The sequence below is a fragment of the Parus major genome, chromosome 4 (assembly GCF_001522545.3).
Source record: "Parus major isolate Abel chromosome 4, Parus_major1.1, whole genome shotgun sequence".
Classification (NCBI taxonomy): Eukaryota; Metazoa; Chordata; class Aves; order Passeriformes; family Paridae; genus Parus; species Parus major.
The window spans coordinates 26,991,054-27,013,478 of NC_031771.1; the positions used below are offsets into that span (position 1 = coordinate 26,991,054).

At 38.3% G+C, this 22,425-nt stretch overlaps 1 protein-coding gene across 1 annotated transcript in view; it reads right to left on the reverse strand.

Annotated features, from left to right (window-relative positions):
• The window catches only part of DCHS2 (dachsous cadherin-related 2), a 67,190-nt gene extending 64,065 nt beyond the window's left edge, over window positions 1-3,125 (reverse strand). Inside the window, exon 1 of the mRNA XM_033513608.1 lies at window positions 2,961-3,125. Coding sequence (XP_033369499.1) covers window positions 2,961-3,125 — 165 coding nt within the window. The remainder of the gene's footprint in view (window positions 1-2,960) is intronic.
• Between the last annotated feature and the right edge of the window lie 19,300 nt (window positions 3,126-22,425).

Sequence of the window (22,425 nt, forward strand, 5' to 3'; positions counted from 1 at the left end):
GCATATTTCTCCAGCCTATACTTTGTTATTTCTGTCATAAAAACAAGAACAGAACATACATCTAGTGTGCTCAGTAATCTACCACCCTAATGTTATGGAACAATAATTCACTTGGCCCTTATAAGAAAAGTATTTCAATTTATTACTTTGCCTGAAATCCAACAGGAGTGACAGTACTGAAAGGTTCTGTCTAACTGTGCCTACATGCAGTTACATGTATAAATGCAAACATTTTTGTCTGTAACTGAGCATGAATGATTAATTACAGGTGAAATTTGAGGGTATTGTTAGAAGTTTAGCTCATTACGTTCAGTGACTTGTTTTCTTTGTTGTAAATTATGCAGTCCTCAGACTTTGAACAGTACATGTAAAGGCATAATGAGTAATGCATTTAAATAAAAATACTTCAGTTCAAGGCAATGCAAATTTAAAGGTCTAATTGTGATCAACTTCAATTACTATAATCATCTCTCAGGCAGCAGATCTAAGTGGTAGCAATTTTTGCAGAAAAATATAATCTTTCTCCCCATTCAAGTACCTCACATCCATTCAATTTCTATCCACTTAATAGTCCTTTTTATAATCACTCACCATGGAACCTTTGATCCAAAGAGGGAAGATCTGGAATTAAAAGTGAATGAAAAATTTCCTCTAGCAGACAGATCTGACATTGAATGGCACTATACTTGAGGTCAGGGAAGCTATTAACCATGATCATAGAATCATTTAGGCTGAAAAAAAGACCCTTAAGATTACCAACTTAAATGCAAGTTGATTTAGAAGGAGGAATTCAGTGAAAAACATGCTAAGAAATTCAAGGGTTTTGACACAATTAAGAGACCAAGTTGTTGAAGATCTTAGAAATTAAAACACACAGTAGTCGCTGTCCAAAACACATTGGGTTGTGATAGCATACTGTGAGTACCAATCCTACAGAGTATTGCAGCAGTTAATTGCCCAAGAGCTGTGAGTTACCGCAGCTAAAACAGGAGGAAATGAAGGCAGCAGCAGGAATTTTCACAGTGGACTGATCAAGAGTGTTGTATGTTGGCAATATCACAAAGGTGATAGAGTTGAACAGATTTATGTGCCTTAAAGGAGTGGGAGGGAAGAGAGTACCAAATAACAACCAAGTAACACCTCTGACAAGCCTAATACAAGATTGGAATCTTGGAGAAAAAGAAACAGGAAGAAAAGGAAGGCTTATTCCCCCAAGGTATTTCTCGTTTTACTAAGTATGTTTTCAATACAGTAAGTTGAACATTCAAGTTTTTAAGAAGTGTAAACTTGGGAGTAAGTTCAGGACAAAGTATTTTCCCAAGAAACACTTTTTAACGCCAGCAAGAGTCAGTGTATGGATAGCTCATGGCTGGATCTCTCCCATCAGTCATGCTTCCTGTAGCCTACATCCTTTGGTCAGCTTGCGCAATGTCTAGACTAAAAATCTGTCAGAGAAAAAGAGTTTCTTCTGTCCTGTTGACACTACCAATAAAGTGGTCCGACTTCAGATATCCTCTCTGGAGGAGAAAACAGGGGGACCCAGAGAAATGCTGTGCAGAACAAGTAAAAAATCTGACCCATCTGTGTGATGATCAGACAGACTAGTGCAAGAGAATAACAAACTGTGCAAAGTGGTAGACACTAAAGGGTGTAAGAAGATAAATAAAATTCAACAGTGCTGGAAGTGCAGAAATATTCTTCTATTTGCATACGGAAAAGAGGGGATGATCTCAAAGAATCTGTGATTTTAGGGATAATCACACTAATTTCCTCACCCACTTCAACCTGGTAACACATATCCAGGTTTAAATGGAAAAAAAAAATTGCTGGCAGTACACTTAAGTAAGAGGGAACAGAAACATGTTTTAGCACTGTGCTGAGAAAGGAGAGACTTCAGAGCCTACAGAAAGAAACATTCAGCAGATCTTCATCTGCTTCCATTCACTTCAGTGGAATGATGACAACTCACAGAAGTGGGCAATATGTCTCCATTTTTTACAGTCATTGAATATTGTAACCAATAAACTAATAGTAAACAAGATTATAGAGAAATAGATCTGCTACTAAACTCCACATTGCTTTAAACACAATGTCATTTTAAGATAAAAAGCCCCCTGGTTTTTTTTGTTTTTTTTTTTTAAATTTCTACTCCTTTTTATCCTGAACAAATTTTTAGCTTTCTTTCTTTTGCTTCCTAGATATTATTTCCTAACAACGAAACCTATTTTGAAAAGCAGAGCAAATATTATGTTATATGCAAAAATGGGGGGAAATGTTTTGTTCCCCCAAAACCACAACAGAAAAGACAGCCCTATTATTTGCAGATCAAGAATTCAGAGCCTATACAAAAATTTTTAGGATTTAGAGAATGCAGCCTTGAAGATGACTGATTAGCAATGCTGAATTTCACATGTGAGTGACCAGAATTAATTTACATCTTTCAGACAGACAGACTAAAGTAGACCTGACCACTGAAAAGACCAGGCCATTCAGCCAAATAAGTCATCACCACAGTCATCTGTGATAGCAGTTAAATGAGACTAAGAAATATCAATTCTCCACAGCATAGGAATTTTTACCATACCACACATTCTGTTAAGTTTACTTCACTTGATTTCAGCTAACCAAGATAGAGATTTCATAGCTGTTAAAATCTGTTTGGTGGACTCAATGTCTGAGCATAAGACAGATTTTGTGCATTTATTTTGTGCACAAAAAGCCTGTTTGGTTGTTTTACTTCTACTGATATAATGAAAAGTAAGTTAATTACCAGCAGCCAATTTTAAAGAAAATCAGAATATAGGGTAAATAAAAGCATGCTAAACTACTGAGGACAACCAAGGGATCAGGCCCAGCCAGCATAGGTTTAGGAAAGACATGCTCTGCTTGACTAACCTGATCTCTTTTTATGGCAGGTGAGCCGCCAAGTGAACGAGAGAAAAAGCTGTGGATGTGTCTACCTCAAGTTCATTCAAGCCTTTGATACTGGCTCCCACAGCATTCTCCTGGACAAGCTGGCAGCCCATGGCTTGGATAGGTGCACTCTTCACTGGGTTAAAAATCTGCTGGATGGCCAGGCCCACAGAGTGGTGAGAAATGTGCCACAACCAGTTGGATGGGGCCATCCCTGTTCCATATCTTTATCAATAATTTGGTCAAGCAGACTGAGTGCATCCTCAGGAAGTTGGCAGACACCATCAAGTTGGGTGGGAAGGTGTATCTGATGGAGGGCTGGAAGGTCTGGAAAGATCCAGACAGGCTGGACTGATGGGCCAAGGCCAATTGTATGAGGCTCAATAAGGGAAAGTGGCGGGTCCTGCACTTGGGTCACAACAACCCTGTGCAGGATTAAAGGCTGGAAAGCTGCCCAGTGGAAAAGGACCTGGGGGTTCTGGTCAACAGCAGCCAAATATGAGCCAGCTGTGCTCAGGTGGCCAAAGCAGCCAATGGCATCCTGGCATCAGGAAGAGCATGGCCAGCAGGACCAGGGCAGTGACTGTCCCCTGTACTTGGCACTGGTGAGGCCACCTTGAGTCCTCACCAAGGCTGCCTCCTTGGCACCATGAGTCCTCTGTCCAGTTCTGGGCCCTCACTACAGGAAGGACATTGAGGTGCTGGAGCATGTCCAGAGAAGGGCAAGAGAGGTAGTGAAGGGTCTGGAGAGTAAATTATACAAGGAGCAACTGAGGGATCTAGGGCTGTTTAGCCTGGAGAAAAGGAGGCTCAGGGGTGACCTTATCACTCTCTACAACTACCTGAAAGGAGGCTGTATCCAGGTGGGGGTTGGCCTCTTCTCCCAGGTAAGAAGTGACAGAACAAGAGGACATAGCCTCAAGCTGCACCAGTAGAGGTTCAGGTCAGGAAGAAATCAGGAAGAATTTCTTCACTGAAGGGGTGATAAAGCAATGAAACAGGCAGCCTAGAGAAATGGGGGAGTCACCATCCCAGGAAGTGTTTGAGAAATGACTGGAGGACTTAGAGGTATTGTTTAGTTGATACAGTAGTATTTGATCAAAAGTTGAACTTCATAATTTTGAAGGCCTTTTCTACCCTTAGTGATTCTGTGACTGTATACTCCACAATATTCATCATCAAACTCAAGTTGAATTGAGATGAACTCAAGAGACAAGACAAAAACAGACAAAATGGTGAAAACTAAAACTAAAAAAAAAAAAAAAAAAGGAAACTACCAGGGACCTAATAAGAAACATCAACAGCACAAAATCCAGCATTGTTACATTTGACATAATAAAGGACAGCAGGCCTGGAACAGGCACAGCAATACCTGACAGCATGTCCTCACTAGATAAGTGTTTTAATTCCTCATGTAGGCAACTCAAGCACCACCAGAATAGTTAACTACTGTGGAAGCATCTGCTCTGCCAAACCTTCATGCCAGGTCCACAACCACAGGGAAGGGAAGGAGCAGTCTGAGTTGGTGGCATGCTGTCAGCAAAATGTGACTGTAGAAATATTGGCAGTGAAATTACTTGTAGAAGACATTTTTCAAGTCAGTTGCCTGTATCTGTATAATAGATCAGCATGCAAACTGCCACAATCACACGTCAAATGTATTCAAGTCAGTGCTCTGACTTACAACCCTGGTTAGTGAGAAATAGCATATCGAACACAAACCAATGATCTCTACTCACAGCTGCCTGAGGCGGTGCAGACAATAATGCTGACAGCAAGCCTAAAGAGTGTAATAAATACATTACTTTGGAATTTTATTTATCTGCCTCAGCACCCACGATTAACCCTCATCTCCCTAGTGCAGCAGGTTTAACACATGGAAATGGGAATAAAGCTGCAGATCCACTTGAAGTCCTAAAAGCATGAGCCTTGACTTCAAATGTCAAGCCTTGACTTCAACAGTTACCGCTCAGGAACTGTTTGCCTGAGGACTTTATATCTGGTCCTTAACAAGTGCAGTGCAGTGACAGCAGAAAAAGCCCCTTCAATCTCAAAGTGGGCTGCATCCAGAAAGCCATAAATCAAAATAACTGGAATGTAAGCTGATCTTTTAACTGGCTTTGATGCTTACTTTGTCAACCACCACAGGTACCAGATACTCAAAAAGTCCCCAAAGAATAAGAAAATCCTTAGTCCTCATCCTTGCTCTGATGCAAAGTATCTCCACTGTGATGGTCAAGTCAAAGGACTTGACTGATGTCAATTTTTCTGCATTTTTTTGAATGCAGAATGAATACCTATAGGATAGAGACTACCACAGCTGAACAACCAACAATAAGCACTACACAGACACAACCTTGCTAACCTGTACTGAAACTGATGCTGATTCCCCCAGCTGATTCTTGATTCACTCCAGAAATTGCCATCAGTTTTAGGAAGGTGGTAATAAGAAAAAAGTCATTCAACATTCAATAATTAATTCTCAACAGCCTTTCACATGAAAAGGGAAAAGCCTAAATGCAAGCAGAGACAGAGGCCAGACATCCTCTCTGCTCAAGGACAGCATGTGAAACGTGACCTCAGCTAAACATTAGATTTTATAATTATAAGGCTTTTGTTATTGCCTTTTCAAACAACTACATCTGTTTGGTTTGGGGTTTTTTTTTGGCGTGCACCCACATGAGTTGTACAGAAATTCCAATGAACTACATGGTTTTAAAATCAGGTAAAACTAACCCCATATGAATCCCATATAAGTCTCTCATAAAAGATCACACTGATTTTTATCTTTATAATACACTGGTTTTTACAACACTCTCTATCTTCTCCACAACAAACAAATGAAAAGAAGCAATTTACATGATGAACAATTATGAGATCTTGGGGTTTTGCCTTCTCTGCTCTTCTGTGAATCTAACTGATGACTGTGAACAAACCTGCCAATAAGAAATATTGACAGATCTTTGATTTACTGCTTTCAGTTAGTCTACAGAAAGCAAGAAAAATTAAAATCACTGGAGGAGAAAACAGCCTAAGTACATTACAGCATCACACTTGCAATTCTGAACACCAGACACTATTCAGCAAGCCAAGTCCAGATCTAGGAAGAACTAGGCATTTCATTCTGCATAGTAATCTGCAATTCCTGCTCTAATGCTAGCTAGAACCTGAATTCACTCCAGTTTTACACAGCTATTCCTGACATACCTTAAGTTTTGCTCCATGCCTCCTGCGAAACAGCACAAGCAGCTGGATTCCATTGAGGTGAGCCAGGATCCAGAGGTGTGGGAGGCAGGTCCAACTTGGAATGCCTGACCTTAATCACTCTTATTACACTGGTAGGATCTGGACCACCAGAGAATACAATTGTCAATGTCTGAATGCATAGCAAGCAGCGGTACTGCTAAATGCCTACCTATCACATGATAGAGTAGGGGTTAAAAAAATGTCTTTTTCAGAGTACAAACCTTAAGTTCCAGCATCAAAAATGTCTGCTAAAAGGACCATCTACTCTGTCAGTCTGTTTGGTCTACATTGTCTTCCTTCTTATTGTGTAAATATAATCAAATAGAAAATAATTTAATCATCTATGTAAACTGAAAGAACAGAAATTAAAAGAGAATGTATTTCTGAGGAAAGAAAAAGGAATTAACAGCAAACAGAAAACATTTGCATGACTAAACCCTTATTTAATCACTGAAGTTAACTCACCTACTTTTCATTGGAAGTAGCTCCATCCATTTGTTAACGCTGCTCACGTACTCTGATATAATTTTATATTTTATAACATGCTAAAACCTTGCTATGCACAGTTAAGGCTTTAAGTACAAATCCATTTTTATTCATTAGTAAGCTACAGAGCCCCAAGACTGAATACCTCTGCCAAGCAACAGCAGAGAACAAAATTTTCCCTATTCTGTGCTAATTTCATAAAGCAAGGAGTGATGTGTTTATTAATAGAGAATATCTATCTCACAAATAAATATTTGTACTGAAAATGTTATTTCAATGATCTTAACACTGGGGCACATTTTAACTTTTAATGGCAGGATTATTTTAAAATTATATTTAATAAGTTGTTTTAAAAAGCACCAACTTAAGGTACTAGCTATCTTGTTTAGGGCAACTTACTATGAAAAACAAATCAATAATGTAACTTTTATTAGTAGCATGTATTATAGTGTTAATAAAAAATGTTAGAATAATTCAAATTTTTTGCTTAGATCAATTAATATCATTACTATACTTATAAAGCTGCAGTGGGATATGTTATTTAACTGAGCCTAAATGATGGAAGTATGTATCCTGAATTCAGAGTATGTATGTGATCTTTAAACAGAATACTAATGAAAAAAAATAATCTTTTGATTTTATTAATCTGACAGACAAATTGCAGGAGGATGTTACAAAGGAGAGAAAGAAGAACTCTAAGTAGAAAAGCAACCTTGCACCCAGCTGTCTTCCTTTCGGCACTGTTTTGGACAAATGGATTTTGAGTCAGATCAAGAGTAGGATCCAATAAAAGCTCATCATAAAAGCTTTGTTATTGGTGCAACATTGTATTTCAGCCAACTCCTGATGCAGCTGACCTAAGGCAAATGGTAAGAAGGTGGCAGGAAAAATTCAGTCCAGGTAGAGTATAAACTCTCTTAAGTATTGATCTTATGATAGGCTAAATCTGAACACTTGCAAACATTTGTGCAAACATTTTCCAAGCCCCAAAACCAGTCTGAGCTGCTAATTCCTGCCTGCAAACCACAGTGCTCCAACCAATAGTCCTGACTGGAGTGCTACAACTATTCATGGAGCTCTGTTGTAAACAAGATCACCAAGAGTAACATAGTAGTCCATTTAAAGAAAAGAAAACAGAATGAAACCCAAGAAGCTTTATTTATATATAGTCAGCTTATTGAAGTTTATTTCCTAGTTCCTTTCTGAGTCACACTAACAAGTATCAGTGAGCAGCCAAAATTGAAAGCTCAAATTTACTTTGCTGCCAGACTGAAAGGATTTGTTATTGCACTTTTACAGTAACAAAGACTATGTGTGGGCTAAATTGCCACTTACAAATGCACTTGTAAATTGCTGCACTCCTTGGGTAGATATGGTGGCTTAGCACCAGAGAAAGAGTAGCAAGGCAGGCCAGCTGGAGGCCCCCTATCACTGGAGAAGAAATCTTTGAGATATCATTGCTTGTCAAAAAGTCCTAGCAGAAGGTTAACTCAGAAAATGCACACTTTTGCTCAAGGCCAGAGAAGATGTCAGAGAGGGTCAACTCAGAGCGCAGTCCCCTCCACATCTTTATTACAGCTGTGGGTATTCCATGCAATGTATGTGGGCATTTGCCAGAGCAGCGAGTTGACTGGTCACCACCTTTCCACAAATCAGCAAGGAGTCCTCATTTAAAAAAAAATCCACAAAAACTCAGAGCAAGCAGGTGGAAGTTAGACAGATTCTTTTGCATTCCTCATGGCATCAGCTGTTTCATTCTATTTCTTCAAATAGTGGTATGCTTCCTACTGCCCATACTCTTTTTACAGATATTTACCTTTCAGACTGCTATCAAGTCAATAAGTTAAATGACAATGGACTTGTTTAATTTACCTAATCATCCACACATCCTTGACAAACAGGTATTTCTATTTCAGCCATTAAAAATCAGGTTTTTAATGGCTGTAGCAAATGTACTAATATAAGTTAGATAAACAGCAATATCATGATCTTTTGTCCCATTTCATTTTGATCAGTGTGGTGAGGTTCAAGAACATCACTTCAAGACATGCTTTGCAGAGCACGTAAGCAAAGGAAGGCAAAGGCACTTTGCATGTCTAATGCTCTGAGTCCAAATGCCCATTTAGCAGACTGCCAAAGATTAACAAATATGAAATGCCTTCCAGAATCTCTTCAGAAAGCTGGCCTCTTTTGTCTTGACTCCTTCTGAATATCTGTTAATGTGCTTACGTCCAAAACTACAGTATTAATAGCATGTTCTAGCTTGGCTCTCAGAAATATGGTCTGCACTCCTTTCATTTATTGCCTGCAAAATTTTGTGTTCCTAAGTGTTAAAAGAATAAACTCTCTCCTAAGGAGAGCATATATTTTGTGTAACTGGAGTCTTATAAATCATGTTTAATATATATTTGGAAGCAAGTAGATGAGGGCTCTCTTAGTTCATTTCTAATTTTATGGAAAATTTAAAACATGGCCAAACTCACAGCTTGAATATTGTATTCATAGCACTTGAGAAAAATATTTTCATATTTTGTTCATTGTAGATTAAAAATTAGTGAGGGATCATATATATATATATATCTCCTAATAATTGATGCAAAAATGAAGCCTGACACAAAGTTGAGACATTTCCCTTCTCCTTCCTTCTAAATCCATTTTTTTCATATATACACACAATGTTATTTTTCTCTCCGACACTGCCTGTCTATATTTCTAGCTATATTTGCTCTACACAAGCCTCACACTCACAGAATTTAGGGGATAGCAGAGGACAATAAGCAATCCTCAGAAAGAACTAGAACGTCACAAAACATGCAAATCTTAACCTCAGTTGCATGACATGAAGCAAAATCTATCTAATAAAAAAAATCCTTTAGTAATTTATTTGGTTTGAAATACAAGTTCTTCAATTTAAGATAGCTGTATATTTTACAAACATGATTCAGATGGTCCAGCTTTGAATATGTGGAGGTAGCAGAGCCACACCCAAAGAGTTAAAGGGTATCACCTATGATCCATGATGTTTAAACAATGATATGCAGAAGCATGACAAACTCACCACCACTCTAAATTTAACTCAAAACAGAGCTTTTAAACACTCATTACTTAAAACTGAACATACCATAAAACAGTTCCCGATCCCAAACTAAAAGTCCTGATTAGTAGCATTATGAGAATTACACTTATTCATAAAGCAAAAATTCTGTTTGATGAAGGGCTAGTAAAATTTACCTGAAACACATTATCATGCCAACAAGTCATACACATCAATAATAAAAATAATTGCATGTACACTCTTTCACAGGCTACAGATCTTCAAATGAATGTAGTCATTCAGAATCTGTGTCATTCAGAATTACAGGGCCAGAAGTACTTTATGCCCTTTTCGGACCAAGCTACATGTCTGAATGAAACCATGAGATGCATCTTTCTGTCTACAATCAGTCCCTGTTCATAAAACCTCCACACACAAACCCAGCTACATGGGTAGTAACAAGAGCAGCACATTATATGTGCACAAGTCAGGATACACATCCAGACTGTGCACTGTGTGACAAGTATTTGTCACTGTGAGGGATGCACCTCCATCAGATTGGAGCCTAGGAGCAGACTGTCCCACTGAGCTGCATACACCACACAGAAATGCAAAAATACGAAAGCTTCCAGGCCAGAAAAGTCCTGAGCTAAGTAACAGTACCAAAGAGAAAGTGTCATGAACCTGCAGCACAAGTGGTCACCCTCCCCTCCTCCCCTTCATTGTAATAGATGCATTACAGACTCCAATTTCTACATTCATCCTTTGTTTGTGAGTTCAGAGCATTTAAATAGCATGACACAGTACATGACAAACCAAGACCTTAATAAAATACACCCCATAACTTCAGGAACATGATATGAGGGAATAGTTGAAGCACATACACAAGCACAGAAAGTGACCAAGTTTCATAGTGTAACATTTAAGGGAAGCACACTGTGTACTTGCAGCAATTTTTAATTTGTAAAAATAACAGATGGATTAAGTTCTGGGAAGGAAATGAGAGGGGCTGATGGTATAAATTGGCCACACCAGTGATACAGACACAAGCACCCCTTTCATTTGACAAGGAATCCTGCTCCAAACAGGACACTGAAGTCCTATACTCTTCCTATACTTCTTACACAGCAGAAGTCAGCTGTTTTGAAAAGGGAGCTGATGAAAATCAGAAGGCTAGGTCCATTTTCCTCAGCTCCAGAAAACTCCAAAGTATTTTTTTTTCTCTTAGGAAAAGGAAATGCTCTGTTCTGGGAACTCATTCTGAACATTTTGGATTTAGCCCCTTCAGTGATCAAAACAGTTAACTGGAATGAATTTCAGCTTCAGTGATCAGAAGAATGAGATGGTGCTGGCAAGTAGAGGGATTCATCAGTATCTGCTCTTCAGAAACAAAAATTCAAAACATAGCAACTCCAAAAAGAAGTGTTATGTCCAACATGGTACATACAGAATTTATACATCCATAATTTTTGGGAGGATTGAGGCTTCCCTGAATATTCAGACAGTATGTCTCTAATACTAAATCACTTTATCACATATGCTGCTTTTAGACAACCCATTCCCTATTTCCTCATTACTTTTTTCTCAAACAAATGGATGAGACTATTTGAACCATGGTTTAAACTATAAACAGACCAGATAGTCTGATTAAACCAAAAGGATCCCTGTGGTTTTGTCACTTCTATGTGCTAAATTTGTAGCCCTTTAATTTCCATTGCTGTGTAATATTCCTCCATCTTCTGGAGAAGCTGAAAAGACAAATTACAATAGCAAACTGCTGAATAATGAGATTCTGTACCCAATTGCTCCCACCTTTCATGTGCATTATGGTACCTGTCCACGATGTTTGTTATTCTCAGCTGCCTTTGTTTAAAGGAACTTTTCATCATGTGGCAAAAAAGTGACTAGTTTTTCCCAACCACTGCCATGCCATTTCACCCCTAGCCCTGGTCCTCCTCCTCAGAGGAGTGGCAGCACTCCCTCATCTGCAGCTGTACAGCAAAGACATAGCAACAGTCTTTTAATTTAACTATTTAAACTGTTTCTTGCTGAGACCTTGGCTCCTGCTAAACAACAGAAATGGGAATCACACCAACTAGTTTCACAACAGACCTATTGTATTTCATCTGCCCAAGGGACCCTGGAGTGAACACAGAACAGAGATGGGGATATCTGAATGAATGTGTGTGTTCTTTCCACTTTGCTTGTAAACACACCAGCATATTTTATTTTCGAGGTTTCATTCCACTACACAGAATCAGAGCTTGTTTCCTAGCATGTCTTGCCATGATCTCATTTTTTCCCCCCCTTCCTTCCCAAGTGAAGTTGTAGCTTTTGCAAGAACATTATAAAGATGTAAAACTTCCAGACTGGAGCACAGCAACTGGACCTTTAGTGCAGGCCCTGGTTACTGGACAACGGTCAGTGCCAGAGTTTGAAGATCTGAAGAGCAAGATGCAAGAACCCCACAGCTGACAGTTGACCCCTCTCCTTTCTTCTCTACCATGAGGTGCTCATCACAAGTATAATAGTTAAACAGGCTAATAGCCAAAGGTCAGGGTTTCATTATTTTTTAAACTCTTCTAAATGAACTGTCTTCAGTTGTGTTAAATACATAAATGTCCAGCTTTTGCCCAAAGTAAAACCCTTGCCAAGAAAAGTCATGGCTACCAATCATCTTCTCAGGAAGAACATTCTCATAATTTTTTAATTTATGCCTTTTCAATTTAATGAATTATTTTATATTATTACACAAAGAGTGAAAAGGTCCTAATATCTACACTGAAATATTAAATTATTTCATAATTCCTTTACTTAGTATCCCTTTACTAATTTTCTGGCCAAGATAAACAATACCAGTCTCTCTTTTCCATTTCTGAAACAGGAAACACTTGACATCAGTCACAGCTTGTTGGGAAGCTGAGCTAACATATCTGCAGAGTCACATCATACAGCACTGTATGAAAGACTAAAGAAATCCATCTCCTTAACAAGTAAGGAGCCAGTGTTGTCCTAGAAAAATGATGGAGCAGCACCACTAAAAATCCTTTTCCACAGATAAGGATCTACTAATGCTTGATATCCATCCATGCTTTTGTCCACACAGATTGCAGTAAGGTCCCTTTTGCCTGTGGGAACATTGGTAATGACTAATAATTGCTGCTGATGAGCACTTAGGCATGAAAGTTGAAAAGTCATGAAGTGATCTCTTAAAGGAGTGACCTCCATCACAGAATATTCTGAGTTGGAAGGAACCCAAAAGAATCTAGTCCAACTGTTAAATGAATGGCCCATACAGGGATTATACCCATGACCTTGGTGTCATCAGCACCATGCTCTAACTGAGCTACTCTCAGTTGACCCTGAATAATGCACCAGAGTCCTCCACCAAGAAGGAGGATGGAATTGGTTGGTCTACCTTATCACTGTTGGACCTGGCAACAACAGGCATACCTTCATAACAACTGACATTTAGATTCACTTCACCACAAAGTATAGAGCTTGCTTAATTGGCAGCTGTTTCAAATTTGAAAATACACTGTTTACTGTAGTACTTGAAGCCTTCAGTGCACTAAGTGAAAGGTAGGATGCAATAATGGTGCATGGAGCAGGATGTAAATCAACTCATAGAAAGGCTAAAGAATAAAAACTGACATTACAGAATTATGAAACAACTCATGGCCTAAAGCAAGTACAGCACCCCTGCAGCTCGAATTAACTCCAGTAGAAAAGTGATGGCAGGGAAAGGGTCATACAGTTGGAGGACATCCGCTGTCTTAAATTAAAAAGTTGAAATTAAAACTTGACATTTTGAAAAAGTCAGTTCCAAAGTGTGACAAAAAAACAGTTAAAACAAATCATCATGAATATATACATGTGCTGCTATCAAAGAACTACTTTCCAAAGAGAGGAGAAACCTAGAAGTGAAAAAAAGCAGTCTTCACAGAGAAATGAACATAAGGGAATCGTATTTTAAAATGCGATTCTTTCTACAAGATGCTACAAAATACAATTCAGAAGTTTATGAAAGAATTAATTACAATGAGAGTGATGGGGCTTGGTAGTAAAGTAACTGCTCTGTCACAAACTAAGTGTACTCCATCAGGTCCACCAGTTCTACACGAGCACACTTCGAGAATTAAAGAAGCCTGAGTACTTTAATGGTCAGGTACTGTAAACGCAGATGCAGTTTTTTGGGACAGGAAACAGAAACATGATCTCCCAATAGCCACCACGCTCTGTGCTCCACTACAGTTCACAACGTTGTAATTTGAGCTGCTCCCACACAAGTAACCCAATGCCTCAGTCTGAACACACATCTGGTAATGTCATGCACATCATGTGCAGTGGGAGCACAGGTGGGGTGATATAAAATGAGGGTGTTTTGAAGCAAACGCAGAATGGACTGGAAGTACATCTAGAAATAATTAAATACAGTGACTGTAACAGTAGCAGCCAAAGCTCATGAACAGCGAGCTGTCTTAAATAATTCTTGGTAGAGCTACTTTACCATTAGCACACACTCATAAATAGCTTATATCAAAGAAAGAAACTGCTTCTTCTTGACAGCAGCAGAACTAAACAGAACTACAAAGCAGGGGATTCTCGCCAACTACTTGATTATAAAAATTATCTGCTAGGCTGTGCAATATGCTCAAAAATAAACAAGTAAAAGTAAGCAAGGTAAAGAGATTTATAGAAAAACACCATCACAGTAGCATGCAAAGGCATTTGCAAAATGTATGTCAAAATCATTTTCCCAGTACAGACAGTATTTCTCTATTACTGCATGAAATCCTGAGGGACTGGTTTGAACTGACCATGACTACACAACACATTTTGAAACCGACCCCACTGTCACCACCTGTGGGTTCCAGACAAAAGAAAAGCCTTTTTTGCAGGCCAGCACGCAGAAAAATATCTTTCTCAGCATTATTTTCTACTCTGGCAGTATCTCCTTACTGTACTGCCATCTGATCTATAATCTGATGAAAAATAACTATTTGCTCTAGCTTTCCTCTAGTCTAAATGACTCCTTTAGTTAGAGAAATACATCTTCAGTGTTTGATTTAAAATTCTTAAACTAAGAATTTTCACCAAAAAAAAGTTATGCAATTTATTCTTTGTTATGAAATTAATAAAAATAGATTTAATACAAAAGTCAAAATAAATTGTGTCATGGCATATTTTCCCTCCTTTAATAATCTTTCCTCTTGCAAAGAATTTCATTATTTTTTAACATGCTAGTCTTGGACTGGGAAATTCCAGGAAAATTACCATTAGCTTTACAATGTCATCACCTTGGCATTCAAAGGTGAACAAATGCAGACTTTGTGCCTTTATTAAGGCATATTTTACACCTAGTTTAGAAAGAAACATCACTCTGTGGCAAGTAATGTCAGTGATAAAACATGAGCAAAGTCATGCTGGCATGTATTTATTTGATGCTTGCTGATTGAGATAACACACACAAAGAAAATTAAAATGAATTACTAATAAATATTGGCAATGTTTTACAAAACAGATAAAGGGATAAAGATAAATTATAGAAAGCTTTGAATGATTGATCAGGTATTTTGTACTGCAGCTTCATGACAGCCCAATGCTTCCAGCATGACTGCTCCTATTGATGATAACACTACAAAGAGCCCTGCCCTGCCAAAACACTGAATACCACAAGGAAAAAAGATTCAGTTCAGGAATTAAACAGGCTATACTAATCATGCATCAAGTATAAAAACTCCCACCATAAAACTGAAATCAAAAGCAAAGACAGTATGTCAATAGTGAATGGGATAATTCATGACAGAAGTGAGAAATGTCTCTTGCTGCAAAATACAGCAAAACAAACTCTCTTCAAGCAAGTAAAATTACAACATACCTTAATAATTAAATATTTAATTAATACCTGCTTATCATATAAGCAGGTCTGTCAGAGAGATCTCACCTTGAAATCAAACTCATTAATGCAAAAATCAGTAACTACACAACAGCAAATGACATAAAAGATCAAGTGTAGAAAGTCACAGCCTTTGTGACTTTAACACCACAGTTAACAAATACAGTGGTGAGCATGCATGTACTATGTTGGTCTGTTTTACTTTATATGCAGCTCCTCTGCATTTGAGGAATTATGCTAACTCCAGAGATCATCTGGCTTCATCCTTGGGCCTATTAACCATTGATTAACACACTGACAATTTTTAAAAGCTTCTCCTCTTCACATGTGCGACCAACAACAGCTAAGAAAGTAAGCTGTTTCTGCTGCTTTGCAGATAACAAGGATTTACAGTTTTGAACTTTGACTCAGTGGAAATCAGAAAAACCTGCTTCTTTAGTGCCAAGACAAAGTTCTGAGGTGAAAAAGCATTTTTCTACACCACTTTAAAGTATGAATAGTACTAGATCCTCTCTGTTGCATGCAAAAGCAGCTTGTTATGTGGACAGAGTCTCTGTATGAAGGTATATCAGCTGTCTCACATTAACATGCTTAACAACACAAACACAGTTACAATACAGATACAAAATTACAAATGTTGAATTAATTTTAAGTTAGTATAAAGTTGGTATTAGCCCTTTTTTTCAGCTAGCATCAGAATCCCATAAATCTTAGCTACTGTTGAGGTCTTGGTCCTTATTTTCTTTGGCTAGGTTATAGCTAAACATATCAACTCTCCCTCTTTTTTGAGCTTTAATCACTCAGTAAAGTAACTATTATTATTTTGTCTATTGGGTTAACCTGTCCACAGTCACATGCTACTTACATGAAATTTGAAAGGTCACACAGCAGTCATTTTGTGTGCAACCAGATAATGTCATGTGAACAACTGCATTTGGACATTTTAATGTAAACAAGTCTAATGAGATTTTATTAATTTTGTGGGAAATGCTCACATATTTCCTTAACATACATTTGGCTCCCATAAAAACCCCAAACAGCCAGCCCTGACAAAATGAAACCCCTTCTCTCCTCTGACAGGACAAGCTCCTGTTGGAGTATATCAGCACCAAACACAAAGGAACCCACTTTTAGCACAGAGGTCTCACTATCTGTACAGTTTTAGGCTATTTTGTTTTTCACTTAGCTGCCAGAAGGACTAGTTTCTTTCACAATGTGCTCTGTAACAATTGAAGCAGCAGTAACAAGTCCAAGACACCCAGTCGCATTCATGACGGCTAAGAAGGTATAAAAGTAAGACCATTCATCAGTAACATGTTATAAAGCTATTCCTAAGAATCTGGGTTGGTAAAAGAAAGGCAAATTTAACTTTTCCCCATTGTTTTTCAGTTACATCATGCTTCCTTTTAAAAATCTTTTGAGAAGAATCTCCTTTGAAGCACACCATATTTGACTATCCATTTATTCAACTCCCCTATTTACTTATTTGTCTGTAAACTCCCAGTTCCTCAGGAAAGCAAGTAGAGTGTAAGACACTTTACAAGAATTGCCTCCAAATCCATTCAGGCACTGCCAAGAAGTGGGATTCCTCCCAGATGAGGATGTTACTGCCATAAACACCTCACAGGGGTCACTGGGCTTGTGGCGAGCCAGTTTTAGAGCTCTTTTCAGAAAATCCAAATGTTCCTGCTCTTCCTCTCCCCAAAATCACCAGGGAAAAATTAAATATAATGGCTTATGTACTGCCAGCACCCCTCTCTGCTATGATATACAAGAGCATGATTTCACAAGTATCCAAGATGTAGCCTATATAGAGGACAGCTGATTGAACCCCAGCAATCCTAAGATTGTCCTAGTGCAAAAGAAACACCTTTCAAGTATCACTCATATCAGACGCAATCTCCCTACACAACATTAGGCTACCCGTTTTGGTATTCATCTGAATTTATCATCCTTCCCAAACACTCAGAAAGCCAGAACAGCTGCAGGCAGAAAGAGGGGAGTGGTGTCAATTCGTGCCACAGCTGGACTTAATCACCAGGATCACAAGTTCTTCCACCTTTAGGCCTCACAAGTTTGACTGCAACAGCGCAGATAACTGAACACACCACAGCCACAAATCCTGGAAGGGCTCCCACCAGACTGAAAGACAGCACAGCAGTTGCTCAGCAGACACAATCACTCAGCACATCTTCTCTCAATTCATTCTCCTTTGACTAACCTCCCCATTAAAAAGCAGGCCAAATACAAGGCATACAAGAGCCATGGCTAAAAGCATCACTAGTTTCTGAATGAGAAAGTTGTGTCCTTGAACAAAATTCTTCCCTTGAACAAAATGAAATTTTTCCAGATGATTACAGAGCTTCCCTTCTCAACAAGGCAATGAACACTGAAGCAGCTGTTCACTGGGAAGAAAGTTCAGCTGTGGTTCAGTCAGGTCCCACAGTGCAAGAAAGAAGGCTCTCAGAAGCACTGGAAAAATCTGGAGAGTTGGACGGCCACTTGGTGGTAACACGGTTACATAAAGAGGGAGAAGGAAAGAACAGAATCACTGGAGGGAAACTACAGCAAAATAATTACTATTATTTGAAGTTGAAAGAAAATATGTTTTAGACATCCATTACAGGAAGGAGATCTGACAAAACACTGAGTAAGAGCAGTCTCACATTTTCAACACTATTTATACAATTCTATCTGTTAAGTTCAAGTACTGCTGACAAACATAAAAATCCCTTCACTTTCAAAACCATATGAAGGTAGTTGGAGATCTTAAAACTTATAAAGGTAATACTTCATCACATCTTTTCAAAACAGCCATTTCAACAGGCTAAGCAGTTATGTAGCTACTAAACAAAAATCACCCAAGGATGGTTTATGAAAACAGTATTTTTATAGTATCATTCAATGTGCTGAAGAAAAATAGGATTTTTTTCTCACACTAACAAACCCTAGTACACTAACAAGTTTTATAAATTAACTTCATGTGTTCCTTTTCTAGTCATTAATGTCACATAGGAGTGTCTAATTTTACACTTTAATAACTTCTTTGCATATATCATCTGACAGTGCTAAGCTTCCCATCCAAGGGTCTGAATAAGAAGGTAGCACCAGAGCTCTGTTCCATAAAAACTTTCAACTCCCAAGAAGCAGCAGCTGTACTCCCCTGCTTTTGTCCTAGAAGATAATGCATACAACTCCATCTGCCATGCATACAGCACCAGCATGAAAAAAGTACTTTTTACTGTTTATTTCAAGTTCTGTCCAGTGGACCTTTATTTGTGTGTTTATGTAGCCATCAGAAGAAGGCTACTTGTGAGAACAAATCTACTCACACCTACTCATCTACAGTCAAAGCTGAGGATAAACGGCCATGGAAAGAGTCATCACACCGGCACAGAGAATAATATCAAGGCAAGTGGAAGGAATGAGAGCATTTTCAAGCAGTTGGAATTTTTGCTACCTAGAGACAATGAACACAAGTCTCATGGAAGCATGTGAGCCTTCTCAAGAGAAATTAAAAGCAGCTGTTAAATTTCTCACTCTCCTTTGAGCCCTAATTTCACTGTGAGGAATCAGTATCCTGTTCTACAAAGAGAAGTGGGCAGCTGGTTTCTTTTTCACAATAGGACCTGACCTGTTGGTTCTGGAGCTCCTCAGATGAAGGCACTTGGACACACTACAGCTGCTCAGCTCCGGAAGAAAGCATTATTTCATTCTGTAATAAAACACCGCCCACAGACTGAAGGTATAAAATGTATGGCTTTAAATTTGTTTTAGGACTGTTGTTGACAAACTGTAAGATCTATACAGCTACAGCTATTTATACAGCTGGGGTGGAATTTTTCTGCAATAAAGACACCTGGAAATGTGACAATTACTGTCAAGTAATAATATCACAAAGTTTTTTAATTCCTGCTATCCTGATACACTGCTATCAAAAAATTCAAGCCTTGATTCTTATCTTTACCATCCCTGGACTCAGAGAGTGAAATCAAACAGCTTTTCTTCTATAGATTCATCTAAAGACAGACTACAGAGGGTCAGAAAGTTTGTTCAAAGTTGTGATATTCTTCACAGTATAACAGAAACACAGAGAAAAAAACCTCACAATACAAAAAATTATTATGTAGAAAACCTCAGACAAAACCTCTGTGATAAAATTAAAACTTGGCTTCTTCTTTATATTTACAAGCCAGGTGACCACGTAATTACAGGTACTTAAAAGTCTCAGAAAAGTCCTAGCTATCGGACATGCTCAAGGGCTTAAGACAGGAATAAACTGGAAGATATGTATTTTTTTTTTATCATGACGAGAAACACATGAGAAAAATTTACTTTTTGATAGAAAAAATAGTAACACTAGCAGAAACAGAGAAACTTGACAGTTAACAGAATAATCTTTGAAGACTGGAAAAGTTTGCTAATGCATGTCAGCAATTCTCCACAGGAATGAAACAGACTGACCACTATCTTGGGTAGGACTGTTTGAGATTTAGCAACCACGACACAGAAAGACAACACCAAAACTGCATCTTTTGTTGACTTAATTAGAAAAAGAGAAACCTTGCCAAACACAAAAAAATGCATCATGACAGGACTAAGCGTTCTGCATTTGTCACGTTGATGTTACTGAAGTGATCCTGACTGGTAAAACATGGAAATGCAAGTATTGCTGACAGATATAAAAGCCAGCTGTATTATTAAAAACATGGTTTTTTTATAGGAGCAAGTTTTTCAGCAACACACAGAGCAAGTCGCCATCCTGGTTCATGCTATGAAAATTTTTCATATTCTACTGCAGTAACGAATATTAGAATGCAAAAGTTTAACATCAGCAATTAGAAACCCCATGTAATAAATAAAGTCTCTCTGTATACTTGGAAACATTTTTCTATCACATTCAGTCTTTACAGTCTGTTATCTCTCTGTTTGCTATGCTACAGCTCACAACATGAAGAGTTTCACAGGATAAACCCCAGTGGAGCAAACTCATGTGTTTTGCACAAGTGATTCTGGGAGGAAAGCATCTATCCAGACAGACCACACAGGACACATGTAAGAAGTTGAAACAGCTTCAGTCACAAAGCAAATAAGAAAAATAAACTAGCCACGTGTTCTAAGGCAGAAATACTAGACACCTTGATAAAAAAAATTAAAGATACAGAAGACACAAGACTAAGTTCTGTAGTTTAAGCAGAGAACTGGGAGAAAAGAACCCTCCCTCCCATTCCGATTTAACCGCTGTCATTCAAGCTTCTCGTTAATATGGCCTTACCTGAAAGCACAACTGCAGAAGAGCCTCAGTAACCTGAGGCTTTAGAGGACAAAAGCTTTATGTAAGGCTAAGCATGGTTTAGAGCTGGACTAGAAAAGGAAAGGTAGCTAATTAGTTTTCATTCCCCTTATTACAAACATCACCGTCACCAAGAAAATTCAGTCTACTGTTTGCACAATTCCTATGGAAAATTCTGATATCTAAAATTCGCTGAAGATCTTTTTTAGGTACCTGCTGGACTTCTAAAAGGCAATATAGGTATTACCTCTATTAAGATGTTAAAAAAAACCCTAACTTTTGCTAGGGAGGCTCACCACAACCTGCTATTTATATGGGTCTTTTCAATCAAATGATAAAGATTGTCAGAGGCAGAATAGTTGATTGCTTTCGTCTGGTAGCGGGATAACTGTAACACATTGTCCTAATGATCTTCAGCCAGGGAATTTTAATTGGGCATGCCCTTACCACATCTCAGTATCTTAACAATACGGTTCAGATACTAGTAAAATGAATAAAGCCAGCAAGATAACACAGATCTCTATTAAGGACTAAGGACTGTTAATTTCTTAAACCCATCAATTTCTAATTGCAGGGAATGACAGCATAAAGTCTAGTTAAGCAGATTTCACAAATATGCCGTATTTGTCAAAGGAAAACACAGTCTATGAGACCCGATATTAATAAAGAGTTTTCCCCACATACAACTACCAAAATGGAAAACTTTGTGATCAGTGGACATTCAGGATCCTATTTACACTTACAGAGGTTTTATTTGCAAGACACAGGTTTAAGTTTCCAGTAATCCATTTTTCCTGCTCACAACACTTAACCAGGGACTGACTAACACATAGTAAACAGGTCAGTGATAGAACAGTCCGCTAAGTGGCAAGTGAAGGCAATGGGGCACAGGTGAAATTTCTAGGGAATGGGAATGACTGCATGAGTAAACCTCTCCTGCAGAAATTAAATCTATAAGGCAATTAACTGCCTGAAGTGTTATATCGCACTACAGGGATCACAGCTCAAACTGTCCCTCTTCAGATTGTTAACACCTGGACAAAGCCATTAGGCTTGGAAGTAAATCATTGCCTTTCCCTGCAGCTGATCCTGCGGAAGCATTCCTGAAGACTTTCACATTTTTATACCCATTTGTACAACTTCACTGCAGGTCCCTCACAAGTCAATCACTGATATTCAGTGTTCTGCACTTTACATTGAACTAATTAATTCAAGATAATTACGTCAGACTTTCAGTATTAAGGAGGCCTCTGGGAGAAATAAACCAAAAGCAATGAAAGGGTGGGAGCACAAAGAGAACTGAAATTTCACAGTAAACTCTCCTTTATGAGAGAGGACCTTGCATTTCTGACCAGGACTTTTCTTTCTCTTTCAACTTTCCTCTCTTAGGTCTTATTTTCACAAGATGAATTTCATATCCTGGATTTATTACAATCAGTTTCCTGGGAAACATCCTGGCATGCTACAGCATCTCACCAGATTAATATCACAGTGATTAAGAACACCTCCAAGACTAGAAATATTTTCCAAGCACAGGTCTACAGCTGTGATTGT